Genomic DNA, 22,630 nt, shown 5'->3' with positions numbered 1-22,630 from the left:
TAAGCTAAACATTAATATCTGTGGCCTTAATTCTGAATTTCAGAAAACAGATTTTAGTTCAAGCATAAAATACATGTTTCCAACACAGGGCCAAGAGATCTTTATAATTTCCTCAAGACTCTGTAGTATATAGGGTAGTTCGGTTGGTTGTTTTCAATGACCGTGTTCAGCAACATGAAATACTTCAAAGAAAGAAGGGGGAGGCAGGATATTGGAAAAACAGTATTTTTGGCTAGAAGGCTCTACTGTATACAGGGACATCACATATTTCTGTTCTCCTTGTGTAACATGACAGACTTACTGTGTTGCTTCTGTGTGTGCTAATAACTGCCTTAAATGTGTGATCTGCAGGAGAGCATAACTGACTGCACCATGGTGCTGTAAGATGCTGTAAGAAGCAGAGGCTTGACTGCTTGCAGATAGTGGTATATAAGGTATACAGTGTTTGAAATATAGGATAGTTGAAATTAGGTTCAGCCCTGTGTTAGTTGTCCCCCACCCACCCCCTCCCCCCAAAATTTTGGATATGCAGTGTATGTAAGGAAGAGTAGCCCAGTTATCTTACTGGCATTTTAACCAAAATACTGAAAGGATATATTTTGTTGAAAAAAAATATTTGGTGTTTGGAGGATATATGTTTGATTCACCTGAAGGCAAAAGGTTGTGAGGATTTTTTATCTTGTGAACTGGAAAAAGCTAGCATTGTGACAATACTTACTTAGTCGCTCCCCAAGATAATTCTGTACTTAAAGTATAAGAGAATTCTCTAAAAATGGTTGGTACTGCTGATACAGTCTTTAAATAGATGATGTCTGGAACATGTTCACTTCTAGGAATTGGTTCTATTCACTTGATTTCAGGTGTATTTGGTTAAAAGCTTCTACCTACATATCTTTCATGCAGCGTGTAATTTTTTTCCCCATCCCCAGCGGTATAGAAATGTTCAACAGTGCCAAGATTTGCATATATACTTTTTAAAAATGCTGATCCTCCCCCAACTCTGTGGAGCTGAAAAATCAACCTTCCTACTAATGTGTTTGATAGCCTCTGCTCTTATCGGTTCAGCTTTCTTAATTTGCTTGTGGTATGTGTTTAGCTTCTTGCTGTTGGGTGTTGACAGGAATTTTAATAACAATGTTTCTCTTACTGCCCCTTCCTCCCCGATTTTCTGTCTTTTTTTTTTTTTTTCACTGCAGATGTCTTTAAACTTCTGCCATCCCTGCTGCATAATGTTATTATATTCAAACATTATTTCACAGCTTGCCTTGCAGTGATGAAAATGACCTTATGAAGTGCGAGGCAGTAGTGGGGGAGGGAATAGACTTGCTGTTGTTAGGCTGAACCAGGGTAATATGTTCACTTCAGTATTTTTGGGTTCCTAAGGATCCTTACCTAAAGTCAGAATAATCTCATGTTCTTTTAGCAGACAGCTCCAGTTTCGCTATAAATGTATTCAGGTTAAGAGACTTAGTGTTGATAATTGTATGCTGCTGAGGGGTTAGAGCAACACTGAAAGTGAAGGAGTTAGACTGATACCTGTATTTGCACAAAACATTTTGTTAATAAAGAGGATTCCAAGCCAGTCTAAGGTAAAATGCTTCATATTGCCCTACTGTTGTGAAAAACAAAGGCAGATACAAGTTTACCTGTGTGAGTTAAAACAAATGAAATAGTAGACAAACATGGGTCTTCGCTTGTACCAGAGACAAGTGGTTAAAGCTGCCTGTTCTGTTCAAATTGCAAGTGTATCAAGTGGACATTTATTCATTGCTGTACTACTGTTTGTGCTCACTGCTTCATCTAGGATTTCTACAGATAAATTTTGAGAAGCCCAGATGGAAGTGATTTGAAGCTCTTGGTCTGTCCTGCTACTTGGTTCCACAGATATGGAACTCAGAGCATTTATACATACATGCACCTTCCAGACCCATTGTCCAAAAGGTTTACAGTTTTTTCTGGAGAACAGCTGTTTGAATCCTAGCATCTAAAGTAGCTGATGGGCCTGATACATAAACCCAGGTTTAACTTGGATTTTCTGAAAATTACTGCTGCATGTGCTAACAACATTTTTTAAAAAACCAACCCTTTGTTTCTTCCAAGAGCTGACAAGGATTGTAAGTAAAAAACATATTTCTCAATAGGTGCTCATGCACTTGACACTTCATTGACTATTCCTTATTAGAGACATGATCATATAGAGATAATGTAGGTAAATTAACTTATGGGAAGTTTTGTGTAGACCCGTGGGTGCTCTTTCTTCAGACTCATTAGAACGAGGACAGGCTCAGACTAATAGAGCTTGTTAGCAAGATCTGCACCTTAAGGTGATAAAGCATGGGCTTTGCACCTATGACAAGTTGCCTTGGCTTACCAAATTACCTTGCATCAGCAGAAAAATAGTAGCTGTCCTCAGGCATTTCAGGTGAACATGAAGTTGAGTTGTTTAGTTCATGCTCACTGGGGCAGAGGTAACTTGTGTTATCTCGTGTTTGCTGAGACATATACAAATAGCTGACAAAGCTGATCTGATGCTTATCTGGTGGCTTGATCATGTGTCTGGGTCTTTATTTATTTTTTTTTAAGTGGTAGCAGATTCCTTGAGCATGTCGATGTTCAGCTGAGTAACACTCAACCGCAGTAACTAGGTTTGAATTGCCTGGTATCTGATGCCATGCTAACTGATGCTCAGTAGGCAGAGGGGATGTCAGCATCAGTATCTGAAACTTCCTGTCCCTTAGCAAAGGACGGGATGTGGGGAGTGCACTCTGAGAGGAGAGATCTGTAATGTTGAGGTCTTGTTAAAGGAGGTCAAACTTAGAGTTCACTTGTCCTGCCTTTTGTTAGATTCAGCTGGGAGAGGAAGTACAGTGAGCAGAAGCTGAAAACTCAGGCTGAATTTCTGGCTTCCTGCAGAATATTTCAGCGCAGCAAAATTTATATTCTATATGTAATGACTGCATATTGACTGGTTAAATAGGCCTCTTGAAATCTGTGTTTGCTTTCTGTCCCATCTCATAATTGTGTGGAATTACAATTGCATAAGCAGAACACGGCATTGAGAGGAAGTCAATCTCTTGTGCAAGCACAAAAACACGGCACTCACGCTTCGCTTTTGGGCTCCTGCTTTGAAACCTGATGAGATCAAGGAGAGGTTTTTGGAGGCAGATGTTCTAACGGGCTTCTAGCAGGCTAGGAGCAGCACCAGAGAGGAAGTCTGCTCAGTCAGAACTAGGTTTTGTTGGGGACTGCTGTGGTTTTTCAGTTGGTGCGTTTGCCTTATTGATATTGACTGCTACCAAGCCAGTAATGTTTTAAGTGCTGTAACCTTAGCCTGCAGGCAGCTTGTGAACTGCAGCATGATATTCGGGCTACCTTTGCATTCGTGGCTGGCACTGACCTTTCCTAGCCCTGAGCATTCATTTTTATCAGTTGAAAGGTTGGCCATCCTGGCTTGTGTCTGTCTGCTGCAAGATTTGCTTTTGGGCTTCTTGTTTCATTTTAGTGATGTGTGGCAGTAGGGGGGCTTGTTTGTCTTGCTGGTAATTACAGTTTAGGATAGACTTGTTTCTAAAGCATAAGCAGATTGAGTCAGGATTGGCACAGGGAACTGCTTGCCCTCCAGGATTATAATTCTCTCCTTATCTCTTGCAAGCGTGGCTGAGACAACCACAAAGCTGAGTCATGCCAGCAACCACCAAGAAGCAGAAATAGCAAAGATCAGTGCTGCAGCCACAGAATGCCACTGAGGTGCTTGGTGGCTTTGAAATAGGTGATGGCATTTGAAGTTCTTCGTACATTTTTGGGGATTGCAAAATGGAGCAGGGTATCCCTTGTGTTCCTGTTCAGTAGGTATGGAGGGAAGAACTGTGCAGGAGTCTGCCCAGTCCTTTACTCTGTGGATGTTACCAGTATTACAAATGTTATAAGCAGAATTCTGGAACCAGCCACAAGATGAAAACTGCTATGGTTTTACTGTCCTTCTTGCTTGTTTTTTGTACAATAGACACACATAATGATGAAAATTATTCTAACTTTGCCTTTTCCCAATTATCCCAAATTTATTCAGTAGAATACTGAAGGCAGAATTAAAGGGATGGTACCTTTTTCTGTTAATATATCAATTTGCACAGAGAAGTAGTGGTGTTTATTTGAAAATTAGCTCTGGACTTTGTTCCTGAAGACAACCTACCTACCAAATCATTTGCTGCTATCCTTACTGGATTTCTGAGAGCGAGAAACAAATGCTGATGCAAGCTTGGGAAGGATTTAAACTATAATAATGCTTAGAATGCTATAAAGGTTCTTCATAATACTGTTCTTAACCTGATCTCTCTGTCTTTCTTAGCAGTGAAGGAGACTGTCTCTGACAATGATCTCTATGGGAGACTTTTTATAAACAGAGTTTTCCACATCACTGCAGACAAGATGTTTGAAATCCTTTTCACCAATTCTCACTTCATGCAGAGGTTTCTTAATTCCAGGAGTATAGTAGGTAATAAACTCTTCTCCCTTCTGTCTGTTACAAGCTAGCCTGAAAATTTTTACTTCTGAGAATTGCTAAATAGGGCTAAGTTTAATTTTAAATTTATTATTGCTTCAAAATAATTTTTAAGCTTTAAAGTTTGTTTTCTTTTAAGTTTCATTATGAGAGAGGATATTTAAAGCTCAGGCTATTGTTTCTCTAGGGATGCACATTTTGGAGTAAAAACCTCATTTCAGTGCACCACAAAGCAGCACCTTAATGCCTGAATTTTGAGCAGGTTATTAAGTTGATGCATTCTGTGGGGTATTTCTGATTACATTGTGTCCCAGAAATAGTGAAATTTGTATGGCTGGTACACAGGCAAAAATCATTGCATCCTCCTAAATGATACTCACAGGCTTTAATTTTCTGGATGAGTAAATTTTATTCACCGAGACTGTAAGAACAGAAAATTAAGTCAAAAAGGGTAATATTTATTCAGTGTCAGCTTGGAAGGCAAAGTGGCAAAAGCTTTTGATAATGCTAAGTGAATCTTTTCAACTTTAAGCAAATGGGAAATGACATATTTTCATTTAATTGCTTACTCTTTTCTCCACCCTCAAGTCTCTTTCAGTAGATTCAGGCTCAGCTATTCAGAGCCTCACTTTGGTTTATTAGCAGACTATATGGGTATGGTTTTTCTTGGAAAAACCCCACAATTATTTGGAATTAGATTTCTGTCTTTACCCCTACTCCTGTTCTCAAACTGTTAAGACATGCTAAGGAGGAGATAATGCCCTTCAAGTAATTTTTATGTGAGATTTTGCATGACTTCTCATCTAGATGCTGTATCAACCCCTTGGAATAGAGACGCCAATGGCAATCAGTTGAGGACTTTGACGTACACTGTAACAATTAACAATCCACTCTGTGGGAAGTTCACAACTGCAACTGAAAAGCAGGTATTGTGTGCATGTGTGTGTCTGCCTGGTGCCCTTTAAAGCAAGGGACAGGTCAGCTCTGTGGTCTGTCAGAGTTCTGACTGTGGATTAAAGTTCAGTGAACTGAATGTGCGTCTGCAGTTCAAACAGATCATCTCTGAGGGTGGCTTGCTGTCTCTCTCACCATTATGGATGCAATGCTTATTGAATGAGAGAGGCTTTCTAACCTTACAGATGTCTGTAAACACCCACAAAACTTGTGGGGAAAGGTATGAACATCTCTTAGAAACTGAGGGGTGAAAATGTGCAATTAAAGGCTTTCAGTGTCAACTTCTGGGCTCCCCAGTATGAGAGGTTAATGAAGAGCCTAACAAAGGGCCACTAAGATGATGAAGGGACTGGAGCATCCAGTGTGAGAAATGGCTGACAGCTGGAAATGTTCAGCCCAAAGAAGACTCAGGGGCATCTTAAAATTTATAGAAAGTATCTGGAGGGAGGGAGGGTGCAAAAAATTCTGAGTCAGGCCCTCAACATCAAAGGCCACAGATTTCACTGGTGCCCAGTGACAGGATCAGAGGTGATGGACACAAACTAAAACACAGATGATTCCTTCTGAACATGAGGAAACGCTTCTTCACTGTGAGGGTGACTGAGCAGTGGAACAGGTTGTCCATAGAGATTGTGGAACCTCCTTCTTTGGAGGTATTGGAAAGCCACCTGGACATGGTCCTGGGCAACAAGCTCTAGATAGTCCTGCCTGAGTTCTTGGACAAGACAAGCACCAGAGGTGCCTTCTAATCTCAATCCTTTTGTAGTTTTGCTTTGGGAAAGGTCTCAAAGAGCAGCTGTGGTCATCAGGTAGTGGCCAGCCTTGCATCTTGTACTTGAGGTGGCAGTGGGGAAGTCCTGCTGCTGCCAGTGTTGGCTCTAGCAGGAAGCATCTTCTCTTTTCCCACCCCACCTATACTTGTTATTTGTAACTGGTTATTATAGTGGTTCTTCAGGCCTTCTCTCTCCTTGAGTTCACTTGCAGTTGGTTGATCTATCCAAAGGAACGCAGGCTGAAAGGGGGCGGAGGAAATTTGTGTACCATTGCATACCTTCTTAACTGTATTTTCTTTTATGGTAGATCCTGCATAAGCAGAGCCAGAAAGGTCAGTCTTATCAGGTGGATGCTGAGGTTCTGACCCATGATGTCCCCTACCATGATTATTTCTACACTGTGAACAGATACTACATCAGCCGCACATCCAGTCACAAGTGCCGGTTACGGTGAGTCTTGGGTGGTGCACGGGGAAGGGCAGTAGCCGAGGCAGGGATGTTGCAAGTTGATGATTAGTTAAAGATCCACCAGCAGCACAGAGAATGCTGGGTTCTCTTCAGAAAAATAAGCTTGGTTTCTTTCTTGTCACATGTATGCTGTGCTTGGATCTCATTAATGTGGTGAGAAATTAACTGAGATGTTGACTCTGAGGTACAGAGGTACTCATCTCCAAGACTGAGCTGGGGTCCTGACCTGTCTTATGTTTTTGAGTGCAGTGGTGTGAATGGGAAAAATTGGAAAAAATTGAGATGTTTTATTAGGAGGTTTCCCAGACATCCTTGCTAAGGGCCTCCAGAGGAGAATGGCTTCACAGGAATGTGCAGGGAAGATGGAATGTACTTAATTTTGCAAGGAAGGGCACTCAAGTGAACTCTGTCTAGATATGGAATTTCCTCTCCCATTTGTTGAAAACATTGGAAGTGATGCTGTCTTTAGTAAGAGCTTTTGTCTCAAACTTAATCAGTTAAGTTAACCTCAGGAAAGGTTAGCGAGCCTGGATTCTACTCTTGCTAAGCTCAGGCTATAAAACTACTGAAAACTCCCTCTCTACTGGGAGAAGAAGGGAAGGAAGGTCTTTGAAAGACTGCTTTGGATTTTTTTTGAGTGAATTACTGTTCTTCTTTGAGACCTAGACTTGTTTTTTTCTGAGACATACAACAGTCCCAGGATACAAACAAAAACCTAGGTTTACATGGTGCACAAAGCATACATGTATAGCACAGAAGTCACACGGTGATGTTACAGCTGGCCTTAAACTTTACTTTAAATGTTAATTTAAGTTTTTTAATTAAAAATTTTAATTTAGTTACTTAATTTTTAAGTAAATTAAGTTAATTTACTTTAAACTGTACTTAAAATGGCTCAGAATCTCTATTGAAAGGAGTTATTTTGTTATACCATATCCAGTGGGCTTACATTGATTTGGAAGATTACTTAAAAAGTTGAAAAAAGTGTATTTTAGGATGGTCAGTGTTCTTGACTGAAATAAAGGACTTTGTCCTTTATGAATAGCTTTGGGACTCACTCAGTTTTTAGAAGTATCCCTCTGAAGGATTCTAGTCCAATTAATTTTTATTCTGGAAGCAGTATTGATTAGCTTGACCTGAGGAATGCACGGTAGGAATGTAATTTTCTCCTCTGTTATGTTCACAGAAAGACAGATTTTAATTTCTGTCTACTCAGGGTAGGATGTGAGCACTTGATGTACGAGTTGTGATAAAGAATTTCTCATTCTGCTATTGTAGTGCCTGTGTAATATATCATGTGTAAACATACAAAGTAAAAATCATGACTTTGTTATCTGGAAGCCTGAATCCTATTTTAAGTGTATGTTAAAATGAGAATGCTTTAGAGGATAGAAGTCATCTGGTAGTCTGAGTCTGAAGGAAAACATTCCAAAATGTTTCCCATAATTTGGACATTTAGATTTTGACACTTCAGCTAGAGATGTGTTTGCTACTGTTTGCCTCTTGCATTTTTTCAGTGAGAGTACTGACCAGCTGGAGAGTGATGGCAGTTCCAGTTGGTATTTTGGATTTTAGACATAAGCTGGAGGCCTGCTTCTGATAAGAGATTTCTGCTATCACAGTGCCGCCTAGAAGAGTACTCTTCCATTATTGCATTCTGTTTGCTAGGGTTTCTGCAGAAGTGAAGTACAAAAAACAGCCTTGGGGGCCTGTCAAGTCTGTAATCGAGAAGAATACCTGGGGAGGAATACAGGAAAACTTCAAACAACTTGGTGAGACATTTTCTTCTTTGTACTGGAGTAAGGAGGCTACATTTGCTATGTATGTTTTTGTGTCTGTCAAACCTGGCTCCTTGAAGAATGGCTTGAAAAAAAGGTAACATCTAAGCATTCTTGAAGACAGAACTTCCTGTCATCAATGTATCTGCCAGTTCCAGGGTATGAAAGAAGCCTTGTGGATAACAAGAGGCTCTTGTATACCTGGCCATAATTGCTTTCAGAAGGAAATACGGGGAGCAGCAGAAAAGCTGTTAGTCTCAACTGCAGGTGCTTATCTTGAAGAATTTCCTTGATTGTGCATAAGAGAAGCAGTGGTACTCAGCAGGCTCCATGAATGTCTGTTCACAGCCTGGCCAGCCACTGCTGAAGGTTCACAGTCTAACACAATTCCTAGTCTCAGTCTAACAGTGTCTTGTAGTGCTCATCCAACTGCTGTCTGGCATACCATTGAACAGTCCTGCCTGGGCTGAGTGTGCACCACCTCTGCAGAGTGTTCTAAGTGCCCTCTAGCAAATAAAACGGGGTGGAGGTCAGGATGTAGTTTGCCAATTACCTGCTTTACGTTCATGTACTGGAAGGTGTGCATGTTCCTCTCACTGCTACCTTGTATATCTCACAATTTGTCTTCAGCTTTCCAGCTTTCTTTTTGACAGTGCAGTAACCTTATATTTTTTCCACGGCAGAATCAGATCTCTTAATGGAGGAATATGCAATGAATCAATCCATAGAAGACTCTGGGAAATTACTTGCTCTGAGACGAAGGCGACGCACTTTACACCGGGGTTTGGCGGAATCACTTCCCAAACGCTCTTCCCAACATTCCTCTGGTGACATAGTAGAGTCCCAGGGCGGCTTAATCGGTAGGAATTTTTTATATCAAGTGTTTTACAAAAGGTATGTTCAAGAAAGCATAACTCTTAAAACAGTGCAAGAGTAGCACTTGAGTATATATTACTCTTGTCTATGATAGCAAATGCTTTAACAAGTTCAAGCTTCTTCAAGCTTGCATTAAGTAGATTTGCAGCATGCATGATCACTTTTATCATGAGTATCTCATTAAATTAAGCTTAATAGCACCTTCAGTTTTAAGACAAACAAAAATCAACCAAAATCTTAAATAGTGTTCTGTATCTGCAAAGGACTGAAAATGAGATTGGATCAGGAAAAAAACCCAACAAACCTGATTTTTGTAAAATTTCTGAAAAATTGCTTTTTTTCTTCAAATAGCTGCGCACATAGGTGGTGAGTTGATTAAACTTTGCCAGTTGCCTCTTGGCCCTGTCATCTCAGTTTTGGTTATTTATTTTTAATGTTAAGAAGTCTGTTTCCCATATGCTTCTGTAATTTCTGGGTCACTGAAGCATTTCTTGCAGTTCTACTGCCCTTAGGCACGACAGACTTGGCCACCAGCATATACAGTATTAGCTTCACCTAGAGAGATGAGTAACATCTGTGCACTAGTTTGCACCAGGGAATGATGGAATCCATGACAGAAGCTGAATTGTAAACAGTGAGGTAGGAGTGAGTACACATCCCCGAAGAGAGAGACAACACTGAGTATAGATAGCACTGAGAGAATATTTGGATCAGCAGCATGTGTAAAGGACTCTTTACCTATGTGAAATTGCTTCCTAATTACTTAATTTTGCCACTGTTGCTCTACCTTTTCAGATGAGCCTGTCTCTCAGTGTACATTACAGCTTCTATGTGTGTCTTTTGTTCAGGGCAGGGTGTGCAACATTAATTCCACTTAAAGATCAGTGTGCCCACAGTGATAGGTGCTGTTTGGAGAGAACACGCGCATTCTGTGCCTCAGTGTCTGATCCCTGTTGCCTGATGAATAGCACATGGCCTCTCAAAAGGCTGTTTTCAGGACAGTAGATAAGCCAGTAAGGATGGGACAAGTTACAGGAAAACGTGACTGACACTGATTGTCAGAAAGATGAATGTGAGCAGGAGAAGAAGCAGAAGAGAGCCACTTTGCAGCCTGTCTCTGCTGTGTGTGACTAGCAGCACACATGCATCTTAGTAATGAATGCACTGCAACATTCTCAGGCTATTTAGGTTTAATGTGACCATGCCCCAGCACTGTGTTCTCCCCAGAACAGTGGGTAGGGGGAATTCTGGTGGAAGAGCCTGACTGTTCAGCCAGCTTCTCAGAGATGACTGCAAAAATGCCTTGATGAATGCTGGAGGTGATCCTGTGCACCCACATGACCTGATTTTATTTCCCCACCAGAAGTTGTTGAGCTATTCTTTGTGAAGTGCTGGGCACTGACATGTGCAGACATCATTTAGAAATGTTCTTTAGTACTTTTTAACCTCCTTCTCTTCCATGCCCTATAGGAAGGAAAAGAGATGCAGTAAGTAGGACCACCACCATCATTGTAGTAATGAGTGTCTTGTAAGTACTCACTTGCATTAAAATGTTGCTTGACTCAAGCTCGTCTTGGTTTTTATCTGTATCTGTTTCTCATTTGCATGTTAAGATTGCATGTAGCATGATAAACTAATTTGAGCGGACCATGTGGATAACAAAAGGAGAACAGATTGACTTGGAAATGACATGCAGGATGAAAATGCTGACTTGTCAAACTGGTCTACCTTACAGGTTTTCTTAGGTCTGATCATATTAAAAAAAAAGTCTAGGATCTGCTAATTCCTAATTTTAAAAGTTCCAAGAAGAGATACTCTTGTTATTTCTGTTTACTATTACCCAGCTTAATGGCAACTGCTAAGAATTGTTCAGATACTAATTTTCAGTATAGTGCTGCCCTATACCTTTTTTCTCACAGGATTCTGGAAGGATTCTGTTTCCTTAGCTGTCTTTAGCCATGATCTTGTGTTTGTAGCATTGCAACTGAAATTGTTAAAAAACTTGATTTTTGTCTCTCTACAGTTTGCTGCTCTTGGTCTTGCTGAATATAACACTGTTCCTCAAACTGTCAAAGATAGAGCATGCAGCTCAGTCCCTTTATCATGTCCAGCTTCAGGAGGAAAGCTCTTTGAAGTAAGTTGCATTCACAATCTTTGCTTGCTTTCTTCTTCAGCTTATGTAAGAATCTGATCTAAAGAAATAAATTATAAGCAATGAAATTCAGTGGCAAGTTTTCAGAAGTGTCTGGGGCTTGCTGTACTTCTGTGGTCTATGCTGAAATCCAGTGACATGTCTGACTGCATCTTGCAGTAATAAATTTCTCCTTTGACAAGCTGTTTTTGGAGAAATGCTAACCTTAGTTTGCATTTATCAGCCTGCTGTGACTCATCTTCTGTGAATATCATAGTGCTGATCACAGAACCGAAGTGTTCATCCTGTGTGAACCAGCATGTTCTGAAATGGAATGTTAAAGATTCATTTAGCTTTTTAGCTTCTCTCTGTGAGTCTCCTACTAAATCTCCTCTCCTTCGCAAACTTCCATGTTAGGTGCCTTTTATACTCCAACACAGAAAGATGTCGCTTCCTCTTGAGTTCAGTGTCAACAAAAAAGTTAACAACCATGTCCTGATGTTGAGTCTGGAAGGGGTGTGGGGACCTCCCAGAATGACCATCTCAGAGCTGGCTAGAGCAACTTTCTTCATAAGAAAGATCTTGGTCCCTGAAGTGTGGACCTTACACTGTAAAATATAATGTGAGCAGTATTTTCTTGATGGCTGTTGCCTGCAAAGGTCTGAGGTACTAGCTTCAAGAAAATGGATTGGAATTCAACTGCAGGCAGCTTTTTTATGTGGCTTTTGTAAGGGGGTGTTTTAGCAATGGCAGAGTAATGGTGGCAAAGAACAGTTGCTTTTAAAAAGGCATTGAGGTGCTTGTTTCATGTTTCTGATGTAATCTCCATCTTTTTCAGCATATCCCCAGAAATTGTATCAAAAGAGGAGATACCGCAATATGATAAGGAACAGGTTAAACATGTGAAAGGAGTTTTAAGAGACTCAATCGAAATGCTTGAGCAGGTAGGTCTGAAAATCTTTGCTGGTTATGTTCTTCTCAACAACTCAAGTTGTTTTCCCTTGTGTTATCATAGCTTTTGTTTAATGTGGTCTGGTCTAGATGAAGTTTTCTTAATCTGTTTTGCACTAGGCTTTAGTTTAGTTAATAGGCAGCACTTAAGTTTCTGATATTTTGGGTTGCTTTGGTTTTGAATTTGTTTCTTGAAGGGTTGGAGTTTTTTTTGGTTGGTTGGTTTGGGTTTTTTTATTGGACTAAGATGCAAGTACCTAAGTCAACTTTCTTAAACTTGTCAAGTGCTTAAGAGATGTGTTAATGCAGTTCTGAATCATGACAAAGCAAAGACTGGAGTATTTCAAAACAGATTCCCTTTTCTAAGAACACTCATATTAAGATTTGTGAAGTGTTTTCCCATTTTATTATGGGGTTTCTTCATTCAGGTTTATCCTGGCACCTAATATCCAGTGAAAATAAATAATTTCTGCAGACCATATGTTTCTGAGAGGCTCCATAGAAGATAATCCTCCTTCACAGTAACTTAAGATTTCAGGCTCTTGTATACTATAGACACAAAAAAAAAAAAGAAAGAAAGATAAAAGATGTTGAATACTGTTGTCTCTCTGATCCTGAAGTCCATGACTGTTAAATCCTTACAATCCCTACACTGAAATTTTGACTTAGGAAGGGCAGTAAATTTATTTTACTTATTACCCAAGAATGTTCAGATTTTAACTTCATTTATTAAATCTTAAAATGTGATGGAATAAATTATTAGTTTAGGAAAGCTGAAGGGGGAGTCCACATGTACCTTTCTCCATCATTTGCTCTTTGTTCTTCCATGCACCTCTAAAGGAGGTTAGAAAAAGAAGCCATTTTTTATACTCCTTGTTTAGAGGTGTCTCTGCATGCACAACTGCTATTGATCTATTAATTAACCACTTTGATCACAACTTGAAAAAGCCTGAGTGCTGGAAGTTTCACTTCAGAGGCAAAGTTTTCTGATTTCCATGCCCTTTTTATTTTCTCTGCTTACTGTCCAAACAATTCCTAATTCTGAAGCGTTAAGTGCTTTTTGAACACACTGTAAAAAAAAGAAAAGTGAGAATTTAGCCACCTTTTTCAACCAGAATAACACTTTTTGTCTGGAAGTCCTGACACGTCTTAGTGTTTGCTGCCTTGTGTTTTCTGAGGGTTGTCAATAATCTAAACATGTTTTGTGCACCAAAATGCACTAGGAGGGCCAGGTATTAAAAGAAAATTCATGTTGTGCTGCCATGTTCCTTGGAGTATTTGCACTGAACATTATCTGTGACTAAAAATGAGTGGGGTGGTTTATCTTCTGTGCTGTTGTCTGGTGAGGTGTTAAGACTTTATCATCCTGGACTGTTAGTATTTATAAACTCTGTAGAGTGTAGCTGTTAGGAGAGCCAACTGTTTATGGAAACAGGGAGGAGGAAATCACATGAAATCCTTAAAAGAAAAGGAGGAGGGAGACTTTATTTTCCTGATATCACTCAGCCATGCAGTAGACTGACTTAAGTAATTGGGGGGGGGGGGTGATTGTATCTTCACAGCTGAAGATTTCCCTTTCCATGCTCCAAAGAAGCTTTGACCACTTGAACAGGACACAGAGCAGCAAGACTGAGAGTTAATAGCCACATCAGCTTTTCATTCAAGACATTGGAAGAACTGATGTGTGTGTGAGGACTTGTGGGGTAGGGATTGTAACTGTCTCCTCTGGACTCTACTGTTAAGCTCAAAAGCTGCACAGAATAAAGGTTTGTGGAAGAAGTAAGTTGGGTTCTGCATTGCCGTAGCTTTGGCAGTGTTGTCTCCTGCCAGCCTTCTACCTTGGGGAGTCTCAATTCCAAACAGTGCAGAGCTCTTGGATCCATCCCATGGTGAGTGAGCGAGGGCAGTTGTACCGCTGGTGAACAGATGTGAACATTTCAGATGGGGAAAAACACCCTCAGCAGAGAACTGGACTTGTCTCTTATGAAATTGCAGCTTTTTACGTCAACATAGAAAATGACCATCGGTGTCATTCCATTCCACTGACCATCAGTGTTTTGGAGAAAAAGGAACCTTAGTGGATTCACAGCCACAGGATCCACATAGGCTTTTTTTAGCCATGGGGACCTTGTGAAACAAGTCACCATCTTAAGGATGAATATGCCTAAGATTAATTAACAAGAAAGGGTTTGATAGCTCTTGCATACTGCCAGCTTTGGCAGGCTGCCTTCTGCCATATGTTTCCAGCTCTCCCAGAGAAATTTCAGCCCTCGGTGTTTTCCCTCCATCAAGGGCTGTGCTTCAGTGCCTCAGCGTGGTGTGCCCACTGACGATAAAACACCTTTACATGTGCTTCAAGCGTTTTCTGAGCAGGTTGAGGGAAAGAAGATGAATACAGAAAGAAAACGCAAGGGCCCCCTCGCTCGATGCTGGGCCGTGTTCGGAGGGCAGCGCTGGCTCGGGCGGTGGTTCACACGCAGGGTGTGGGGCAGGGAGGGGGTGCAGGGTCGCTTTTAGGGGCCCGCGGCCGCCACCTGTTGCGCTGCCCCTTTAAGGCAGGTGCCCCCGCGTGACGGCGGCGCCGCCCCCCGCGCGCCCATTGGCGCGCGCCGCCGTCAGGTGGACGGTCCGGGCGGGGGCGCCGCCCCCCGCACACCTCGGGGCGCGCGCGGCCAATGGCGGGCGGGCGCCGCGGCGGGGGCGGGGCCACGGGGCGGGGGCGGTGGCGCGCGCGGGGCACCTGAGGCGGTGCCGCCGGCGGGAGCCGCTGCCGGCCCCGCGGGAGGGACGGGGCGGGCGGCGGCGATGGAGGAGCCGCTCTGCTGCTGCGAGTACGTGGACCGGCGCGGCCGGCGCAACCACCTGGCGGCGTGCTGCTGCGACTGCGAGGAGCTGGACGACGGCTGCGACAGGTACCGGCTCCGCGACCGCCCGATTGCGGGACACCCTCCCGGCGGCGGCGAGCCCGCGGGGCTGCCGCCCTGAGGGCGGGGGAGCCACGCCTCGCTTCCCGGGAAACTTGTCGGGAGAGAGGGAAAAGGGAGGCGGCGGGAGCGGGATGGGGCAGGGGCAGGGAGCGCGGTTGCCCCGGTGCCAGCCGGCGCTGTGCTCGCAGGTGGCTGACGTGCAAATCCCTGCCCCCGGGAGCGCTGGAGAGGATCGCCGACACCATCGCGGACCGGCTGCGGGTCCCCTGGTTCTCGGGGGCCGTGAAGATCAATGTCAGCCTCGTGCCGCCGCTCGTCCTGCTGCCCGTCCTGCTCCACGTTGCCGCCCTGCACTTCCTGCTGGGGCTTATCATCCTGACGTCCCTGCCCGTCGTGGTGCTGTGGTATTACTACCTCACCCACCGGAGGAAGGAACGGACTCTCTTCTTCTTGAGCCTGGGGCTCTTCTCCTTGGGATATATGTACTATGTGTTTCTCCGGGAGGTGGTTCCCCGGGGCCACGTGGAGTATTCCCAAGTGGTCGCTCTCACGTGCGGGTTAATTCTTATGCTTGCAGCCCTGTCTCGAGCCAAGAAGGACCCTGGCTACCTTCCCATCCCAGCAGGCAACGAGAAGCCATCGCACCAGGGTTTGCCCAACAAGAGTGTTAGAGGGAGCTCCAGCGGGCTCCATGGCATCTCAGGTGCTGCAAGCAGTCGCGCTGTGAATGGGGAGGCTAAAGGTTATTGCAGGATGTCAGCTGAGCAGCCAGAAGGTGTGAAAAAGGACTGGTGCACTAAATGCCAGCTGGTCAGGCCAGCCCGAGCAGGGCACTGCCGGCTTTGTGGCAGGTGTGTGAGGAGGCTGGACCATCACTGTGTCTGGTAGGTTTTGCACTGCTGAGGCTCCCTGTATTCTCTCTCTGACTTCGGTCCTTTTTAAAGTAAGCTTCTTTTTTTACAGTCCCTGGCAAACAGAGTTACTTTTGCTATGTGCAAGACCTTATGAAACTCGTTAAATACAAAAAGCTTTGTATTTATCCTTTAAAAGAACAGTTAGAATAACTGTTTATTCTAAGTGGGTTGACTTGATAGCTGAAAGCTTCTACAGCGCACTTCAGAATTGCCTTTACTTCTCTACTGTTTTTCATCAGTTTGGGGTTGTTTTTGGTGGGTTTTCTTGGATTTCTTTTTTTTATCTTTGGATTTGGTCTGTGGAGCATTAAGAGTCCTGCAGTTAAGTTGCATTACTGCTCTCCTGGGGTATGGGAACCCAAAGCTGCCTTTTGGGTGTGCATGTAGTGCTGGAACCAAGGGGCAGTAGGGTATAATGTGTTTCAGCAAAGGATACTACCCTTGCTAAAAATTTGAGGCAAATAGCCTGCTACTGTTACCCTACTTGTACCCTAGTGTTACCCTGTCTTGTGTTTGCAACTTCTCTATATAATGTTACAAAGCTTCTTTCAACATTTTTCATAGTTCTTAGTCTGTATTGACTGGAAGCACCTTGGAAATCAGGTTCTCTGACAGCTAGGGGAGGGAGAAGAAATAGAAGATGGCTTCTTTTCTTTTTTTAAGCAAAGTAATCTCTTCTTTCCTTTTGGAGGATTAACAGCTGTGTAGGGGAGCAGAACCATCAAGCTTTCATCCTTGCACTCTCCTTCTTCATGCTCACCGCTGTGTATGGGATTACCTTGACCCTGCACACCATCTGTAGAGGCCGAACTCCGTTTGTGGCATTGCTCTACTGCCCCGGGGCCTATTCTGACTACAGGTGAGACATCTGTCTGGGAGAGAGCTGGGGTGGGAGCAGGCTTGCTCAGGCACCTTAGCTCCTGTTTGTTGTTCTGCCTGTCAGACCCAAACGCAAAGTGCTCCCTAAAAGACTCTGGAAAGCAAAGATGTGTCTCTGCTTTTGCCAAGGTGGGCAGCCTGAGACTTGGAGAGCACTCGCAATCTATTTGGAAAAGGTTGAAGGAGCTAGTATTTGAAGTATTTATTGTGTTAGGCGTAGATGTACTTTTAAATATATATGCCCCCAATGCAGGTGATGGTCTGACAGCCTGGAATCCACATGCTCGCTCTCTCTCTCATTCCTCACTATTTATCTAGTGATTGTCCTTCAAGTTATCTGCCTAGAATGTGTGCTGTGTGACAGGGAAGGTGGTGGGAGCTGATGGACTCAATGTTCAGAGACAAGCAGTACCACAGATGGGCGGAGTACTGCCAGTACACAAGTGACCCTTCCTCTAGTCCATCTCATGATCTGTAGAGTGAGAGCATCCTAGGGTCCTTAATTAAGTCCCAAGCACCATTACAACTGGAAGAGTAAAGAGCTAGGTTGTGTGACACCAATGTGCAAGAGTAGCTCTGGTAGCAGTAAAAGCTCTCATTAAGTAAGCCCTGAAGCTTTAATTTTGAGAAAGCCTGTAAGGATTATCTGATGAAAGCAGCAAAGTGAGATCACTGTGGCAGATGTAGACAGGGATTTGAAAGGATAGTGATTACCAGGGAAAGTCACTTTAAAGCAGCTGCTCCAGTACTAAATGGCTTCCTTCCCATCTTTTTCCCTGCTGCCAGCTCTGCTCTGTCGTTCACCTGTGTATGGTACTGTGCCATTGTAACAGCTGGCATGGGATACATCCTCCTCATCCAGCTGTTGAACATCAGCTACAACGTGACTGAAAGGGAAGCTCGGCTGGCTCTGCGGGACAACACCGGGCGCAGGCTGCTGGGCGGGTTAGTGATAGACACTGGCCAGTATAACAGGGGACTCCTGTGCAACTGGGGCCACTTCCTGAGCCTGGGGTCTTCTCCTCCACAGCGCTCTGCTGAGGACATCGTGTGACACCCCTCTTTCTGCAGGTGGTGTTGTGTCATGGCTCGCAGACTTTGGTTAGCAGGGGAGTGGCCCCTCCCACCAGGACTTCTTCCTCAGACAATCTTTCCTCGTGGTCAATGTGTGGGCTATCCCCTCACTGACAACACCAGATGTTTTCCCCGGTGGAATGGTTCTTCACGTGCTGTCAGCCAGCAATAGGATGCAGAAAGCAGTAAGCCATATGTGCAGATGGGGAGAGGAGGAGCCGGCTGCCTTTTTCCATCGTGGGAAACAGCAAGAGGAGCACAAGGTTTTGAGAACTTCAGTTTCCCTTAGATGTGAATACTGGCATCGGGAGGAACCTGCTGCTGGGCTTCAGAGAGTGCACTGATTCCTGCAAAGGTTAAGGAATCCCTGGGTTTGTGTGGCATTTTGGAGATGTCAGAAGAGTGAACTTTGGATGCAGGTAACAGACGGACCTCTGCAGAAACCAGGCTCTTTGGCTAAAAGAGACTGTCTAGGCAGTCACTGGGCAGCGCTCTCCTCTTTGGTGCATTTATTTATTTATTTTTACTATCTCTGATTCCATCCAGCTGTGTACATGCTTCTATTAAGTGCCTTTGTGAGCTACATTCCTGTAGGACTTTGTAAGATCCCTTCCCCTCTTGATCCCTAAAATCGTTATTCCATCCCTGTCTGTCTAAATGAGTGGAAAGAAATCCCATTGTTCTTTCCTCAGAAAAGAACAATTCATTTGTATTGTCTGTATTGGTTTGAAGGCTTTGCTCATCTCCCTCAAGTTATTTCTGCTCTGATTATGGGTTGTGACATGTGACAGCAGGTAAATACACCAAGTAAGGAGTTTTGAAGCAACACGTAACAGTGAACTCTGAGGGCAAAACAAGAGTGCTATCTGTCTGATATTACCGTAGCTTTATGGAAGGAGCATTCATCCTCTGTTTGTGGGAGAAGGGAGAGTAGGCAATTCTGCCAGCAGCATCTTGGTTGTGTTACTGTTAAAACAGTGATCTTGTCTTCTCTCAGCCTGGTTACTGTGGAGCTGCCTGACTGTGGATCTGTTTTCTCAAGTCAAGAAGCCAAGGAACAGATCAACCCTAAGTTACATAAGGAGAGGTAGAAGATGTATTGGAGGTGTTTGTTTTTGGGATAGATGACTTGTACTGGAAGGTGAATGAACCTGTTAAAATGTGCTCTTCAAGGGTGCCATTTTTTCCATTTCTATTTACAGCCTGCAACTGTATAATGGCCTGGACTTGAGTTTCAGTCAAAATAACAAGGTTTTGGTCACAGTGGTTTCTGGATTTTGTGGGTGGGATTCTTTGTTGCTTTTTGTTTTAAACCCTTTATGTTTGCTGTTGGCCCTGCAGTAATAGGAAAGGTGTGTCTGGAAGAGCTGGGGACCATGACACAAGAATTACAGGTTGGGTCTACGGTGTAAAAACAGAGATAAGAGCTTTGTCCTAGCTATGGTGTTTTCAGATGCATGCAGGGTGCATGGGTCATGCCTGCACCTGAGTGTACGGGCATGGCAGACAGCTCTGGGGTACTGGGGAAGTGATGCACATTCACTGTGCTGCTGTGCAGTAGCTTTGAAGAATGGATGGATGGTGCATGATGCCAAAAGAAAGCAGGGTCGGGACTGTCTCTCGGGATCCTTGCTATATTTTTGTGAGTGCTCCTCATGACATGTCCCAATTTAAGGTAGAGACTGTGTCCCTCTTTGCACTGTTTGGTTTCCTCAAGTGGCACTTTTTATAACCAGCAGATAATTGAGGAGCAGCTACATTTGGAATGTGGCTGTACAGTTACTGAATTTCCCTTATTTCCTATTGCCCTTTTAATCCCATGAGCAGTTCTTTATAAGAAGGTAAAGGGGCACCTCTTTTGCTTCCTACCTCTAACCAAGCACAGTAGGAGTTTCTGACCACTTTCTTGACCCTAATATGACTAAAAAGGTACCCAGCTGGACTGTGCAAAGTGTTCCTTTATGACCTTCTGTTTGGAGCTTGAAGCCTGATTCTGGGAGTTCAAATTGAGACCACGTTGCTTCCACTGGAGTTGTCTGTGAACGTTTCCATGGCACATATGTATTTTGTGATGCCTGCTTGAGATGATGTTGAGCTTGGCAGCCCTGGAGATAAGGATGCTGTGGTCTGGCAGGATCTTAGATCTTATCCTGCTGGCACTGAGGAAGATTAAGGCAGAAGTACCTCCTAGGCTAAATGAACCCCTGCAGTGGAGACAGCCAATTTCTCTGTCCCTGTGTGCTGCATGCACAGGAATCAATCAATCAACCCCCACGGGCTGAACAAGCTCTGGGAGCTTTTGCAGGTTTGAGATAAGTGATTTCTCAGAGTCCCACTACTCCTAGCTGGGAGAAAGCAGAGCAGATCACAGGACACTTCCCTGGCAGTGCTGACCCTGTGGTGTTTGCTTGCTCCCACAGGCAGAGATTGGTTGCACCTTTGCAGCCTGTCACTGTAGCTGTGTCCCTTGTCTCTCAGTGAGCTCTTAGTGACTGGGAGGTTTAACCTGAACTGCTTACACTGAGATTCCCTCTGGGCTGTTCTCCCAGGCAGTGTGGGATTTGGAGTGCAGATTAGGAACAGAGGACATGAGACTAACATAACCATTCCATACCTTGGTCAAACATGCTCCAGTAGAGTGGGGGCAGTGCTAAAGTAAATCTCATTTTTTGCACTGGCTCCAGGGAGAACTGAAATCATTCAGGGCACTAAAGGCTTGCAAGGATGGGGTTTTTCTCTAGCAGGAAAATGCAGTGTTGGTTCCTCAGTGAACAGGAAATTCAGGTGGCTGTAATCTGCATAGTAATGGTGACTGTTCCTTTAATAGCATGGCATTGGTTTACCTCTTCTTCCTGATAGGATTTGCTTTGTGAATGTGCTGGGAGATGAGAAGCATAAAGTAATAGGATATTTAAAAGGCATCTAAATGGGCGGAAGAATTTAAATCCTTTCAGATGCATACTTGGGATCTCTCCTTTTAACATCCTTGAGAAATATCAGGAAACCCTTGGAGGGTAATGCTCCCTGTGCAGTTATTGCAAGGGCAAACTGTTGTGATTTGGTGTGCTCAGGAACAGTTTATTTTCTGAGTAATTTCCTGCTGTGCTTGGTACTGACCGTGCTGGTAGAAAAATGTTAAAATCTCGGCATACAGAGTCAGTCCTTGGGCTCCCTGTGTTAGTAGCTGTCTAGATCCACGCTGCCAGGGGGTTGGAGCAGTGGGAGCAGCCTGCATGTGACAGGGGACTTGTGGGTTGTGTGTGGACTCCAGGCAAGGACCAGTGTCTCGCCTGTAAAGCTGCCTGCCTGGCAGTGCAGGAAACAGTACCCTGCTGGCTCTTCAGAGTTTCCCTGTGTGTGAAGAGAGGACTTAAAGTTGATCAAGAGCAGGGTAGGATTTTGGTAATAGCCAGCCTTGATATTTTTCCACCCAGACTTTGGAAGTCAGTTCATCTTGCTTTACCCATGACCTTTTAAGAGACATTTGTTGTTTCACAAATAGTGTGGACTTCTGCAGACCAGGCAGCTCTTAGGGGGCCAGGGTTCTGGTGTTGTAGTGTTACACCATTTGTGTCCAAATGCCATCATCCCACTGTTTGGTGTCTGTGGTAGGAACAGTGCACCATTAGTTACACCCTGTAAGCAGTGGCTTGGCACTCTTTAACTGTGTCTTCCTGCATTGTGCTTTTTTGTAGGCGAGTCACAGGTCCCCACATTGACTGTTTCTCCATTTAACTCGTCCTCAAATGACAAAAGTCACTGGTGAGCCTGAGCTGGTGCTGCTTGTGACTCCTAATCACATTTCAGCCTTCATGCTATGATGGTGCTTTTTTTCCCTTCCAAGTAGGTTGCTTTCAAGTGTCTTAATGAAACCATTTGCTGTAAAATTTCTTCTGAAGATAAAATGGATACTGCCTCACTGCCTAATGTCTTAATAATGTGCTTGGTTTTTTCCTCCTATATGAATGTATATTGCCTCATTAGGGCAGGAAGCGTGTGTGATTATGGATGTGTTTTCCTGTATTCCTTTCAGTGAAAAAATCTACAGTTACCTAGGATTTTTTTTTTTTTTTTGCCACTGCTGGGATGTTTGTGCAGTAAAAAATCTGTCTACAGACAGGTGAGGTTCTTTCTGAAATGTGGGAATTCAGCCTCCCAAGATCTTGTTTTTATGGAATTTCAGAATTTCTCTAATGATAACGTGAAGAGTGATGGGCTCTGGAAGAAAGTGGAAAGTTCGTTGTTTTTTGTTTTTTTTAAACCTGAGCTTTAGGAAGAAACTTTGTGAAACATTTGTTGAAACATTTGTGAGCTTTTTTTAAGAGACTGATGTGTGTATGTTTGTGTCCGTTTTGCATCATATTCAGTGTTTCTAAATGGGTATCAAATGAATCAAAATAAATTAAT

At 43.5% G+C, this 22,630-nt stretch overlaps 2 protein-coding genes across 7 annotated transcripts in view; both read left to right on the top strand.

Moving 5' to 3' along the window:
* The window catches only part of GRAMD1C (GRAM domain containing 1C), a 51,699-nt gene extending 36,847 nt beyond the window's left edge, over window positions 1–14,852 (top strand). For 2 of the 5 annotated variants that reach the window (XM_058829930.1, XM_058829931.1), the window contains 9 exons: window positions 4,346–4,492; window positions 5,306–5,424; window positions 6,533–6,675; window positions 8,362–8,465; window positions 9,155–9,331; window positions 10,818–10,875; window positions 11,371–11,481; window positions 12,317–12,422; window positions 13,992–14,845. In XM_058829930.1, coding sequence (XP_058685913.1) covers window positions 4,346–4,492; window positions 5,306–5,424; window positions 6,533–6,675; window positions 8,362–8,465; window positions 9,155–9,331; window positions 10,818–10,875; window positions 11,371–11,481; window positions 12,317–12,422; window positions 13,992–14,069 — 1,043 coding nt within the window. In that variant the 3' untranslated portion in view covers window positions 14,070–14,845. Of the gene's footprint in view, window positions 1–4,345; window positions 4,493–5,305; window positions 5,425–6,532; window positions 6,676–8,361; window positions 8,466–9,154; window positions 9,332–10,817; window positions 10,876–11,370; window positions 11,482–12,316; window positions 12,423–13,991 lie in introns of all 5 variants that reach the window. The other 3 variants (XM_058829927.1, XM_058829926.1, XM_058829929.1) reach the window with 3 other exon arrangements.
* Window positions 14,853–15,189: 337 nt separating this feature from the next.
* ZDHHC23 (zinc finger DHHC-type palmitoyltransferase 23) lies at window positions 15,190–22,630 on the top strand. 2 transcript variants are annotated; one of them, XM_058862548.1, is made up of 5 exons: window positions 15,190–15,341; window positions 15,545–16,240; window positions 16,962–17,129; window positions 17,936–18,094; window positions 18,221–22,630. In XM_058862548.1, exons 1-5 carry the CDS (start codon window positions 15,235–15,237, stop codon window positions 18,393–18,395), a joined length of 1,305 nt encoding a protein of 434 aa, XP_058718531.1. In that variant the 5' UTR covers window positions 15,190–15,234; the 3' UTR covers window positions 18,396–22,630. The 2 variants fall into 2 exon arrangements, with proteins under 2 accessions (XP_058718531.1, XP_058718539.1); XM_058862556.1 differs by having other exon boundaries at window positions 17,936–18,353.

This window comes from Poecile atricapillus, chromosome 1 (genome assembly GCF_030490865.1).
Source record: "Poecile atricapillus isolate bPoeAtr1 chromosome 1, bPoeAtr1.hap1, whole genome shotgun sequence".
Lineage (NCBI taxonomy): Eukaryota > Metazoa > Chordata > Aves > Passeriformes > Paridae > Poecile > Poecile atricapillus.
The sequence above is the reverse complement of the archived record's forward strand: the minus strand, read 5'-3'. Positions and strand labels throughout refer to the sequence as shown.

What these genes read in the sequence shown, in the direction of transcription:
- ZDHHC23 (XM_058862548.1), top strand. Translation starts at nt 15,235, where the DNA reads ATGGAGGAGCCGCTCTGCTGCTGCGAGTACGTGGACCGGCGCGGCCGG. An exon ending in CTGGACGACGGCTGCGACAG is followed by an intron (nt 15,342 to 15,544) that starts GTACCGGCTCCG and finishes CTGTGCTCGCAG; the next exon opens with GTGGCTGACGTGCAAATCCC. An exon ending in CTGGACCATCACTGTGTCTG is followed by an intron (nt 16,241 to 16,961) that starts GTAGGTTTTGCA and finishes TTCCTTTTGGAG; the next exon opens with GATTAACAGCTGTGTAGGGG.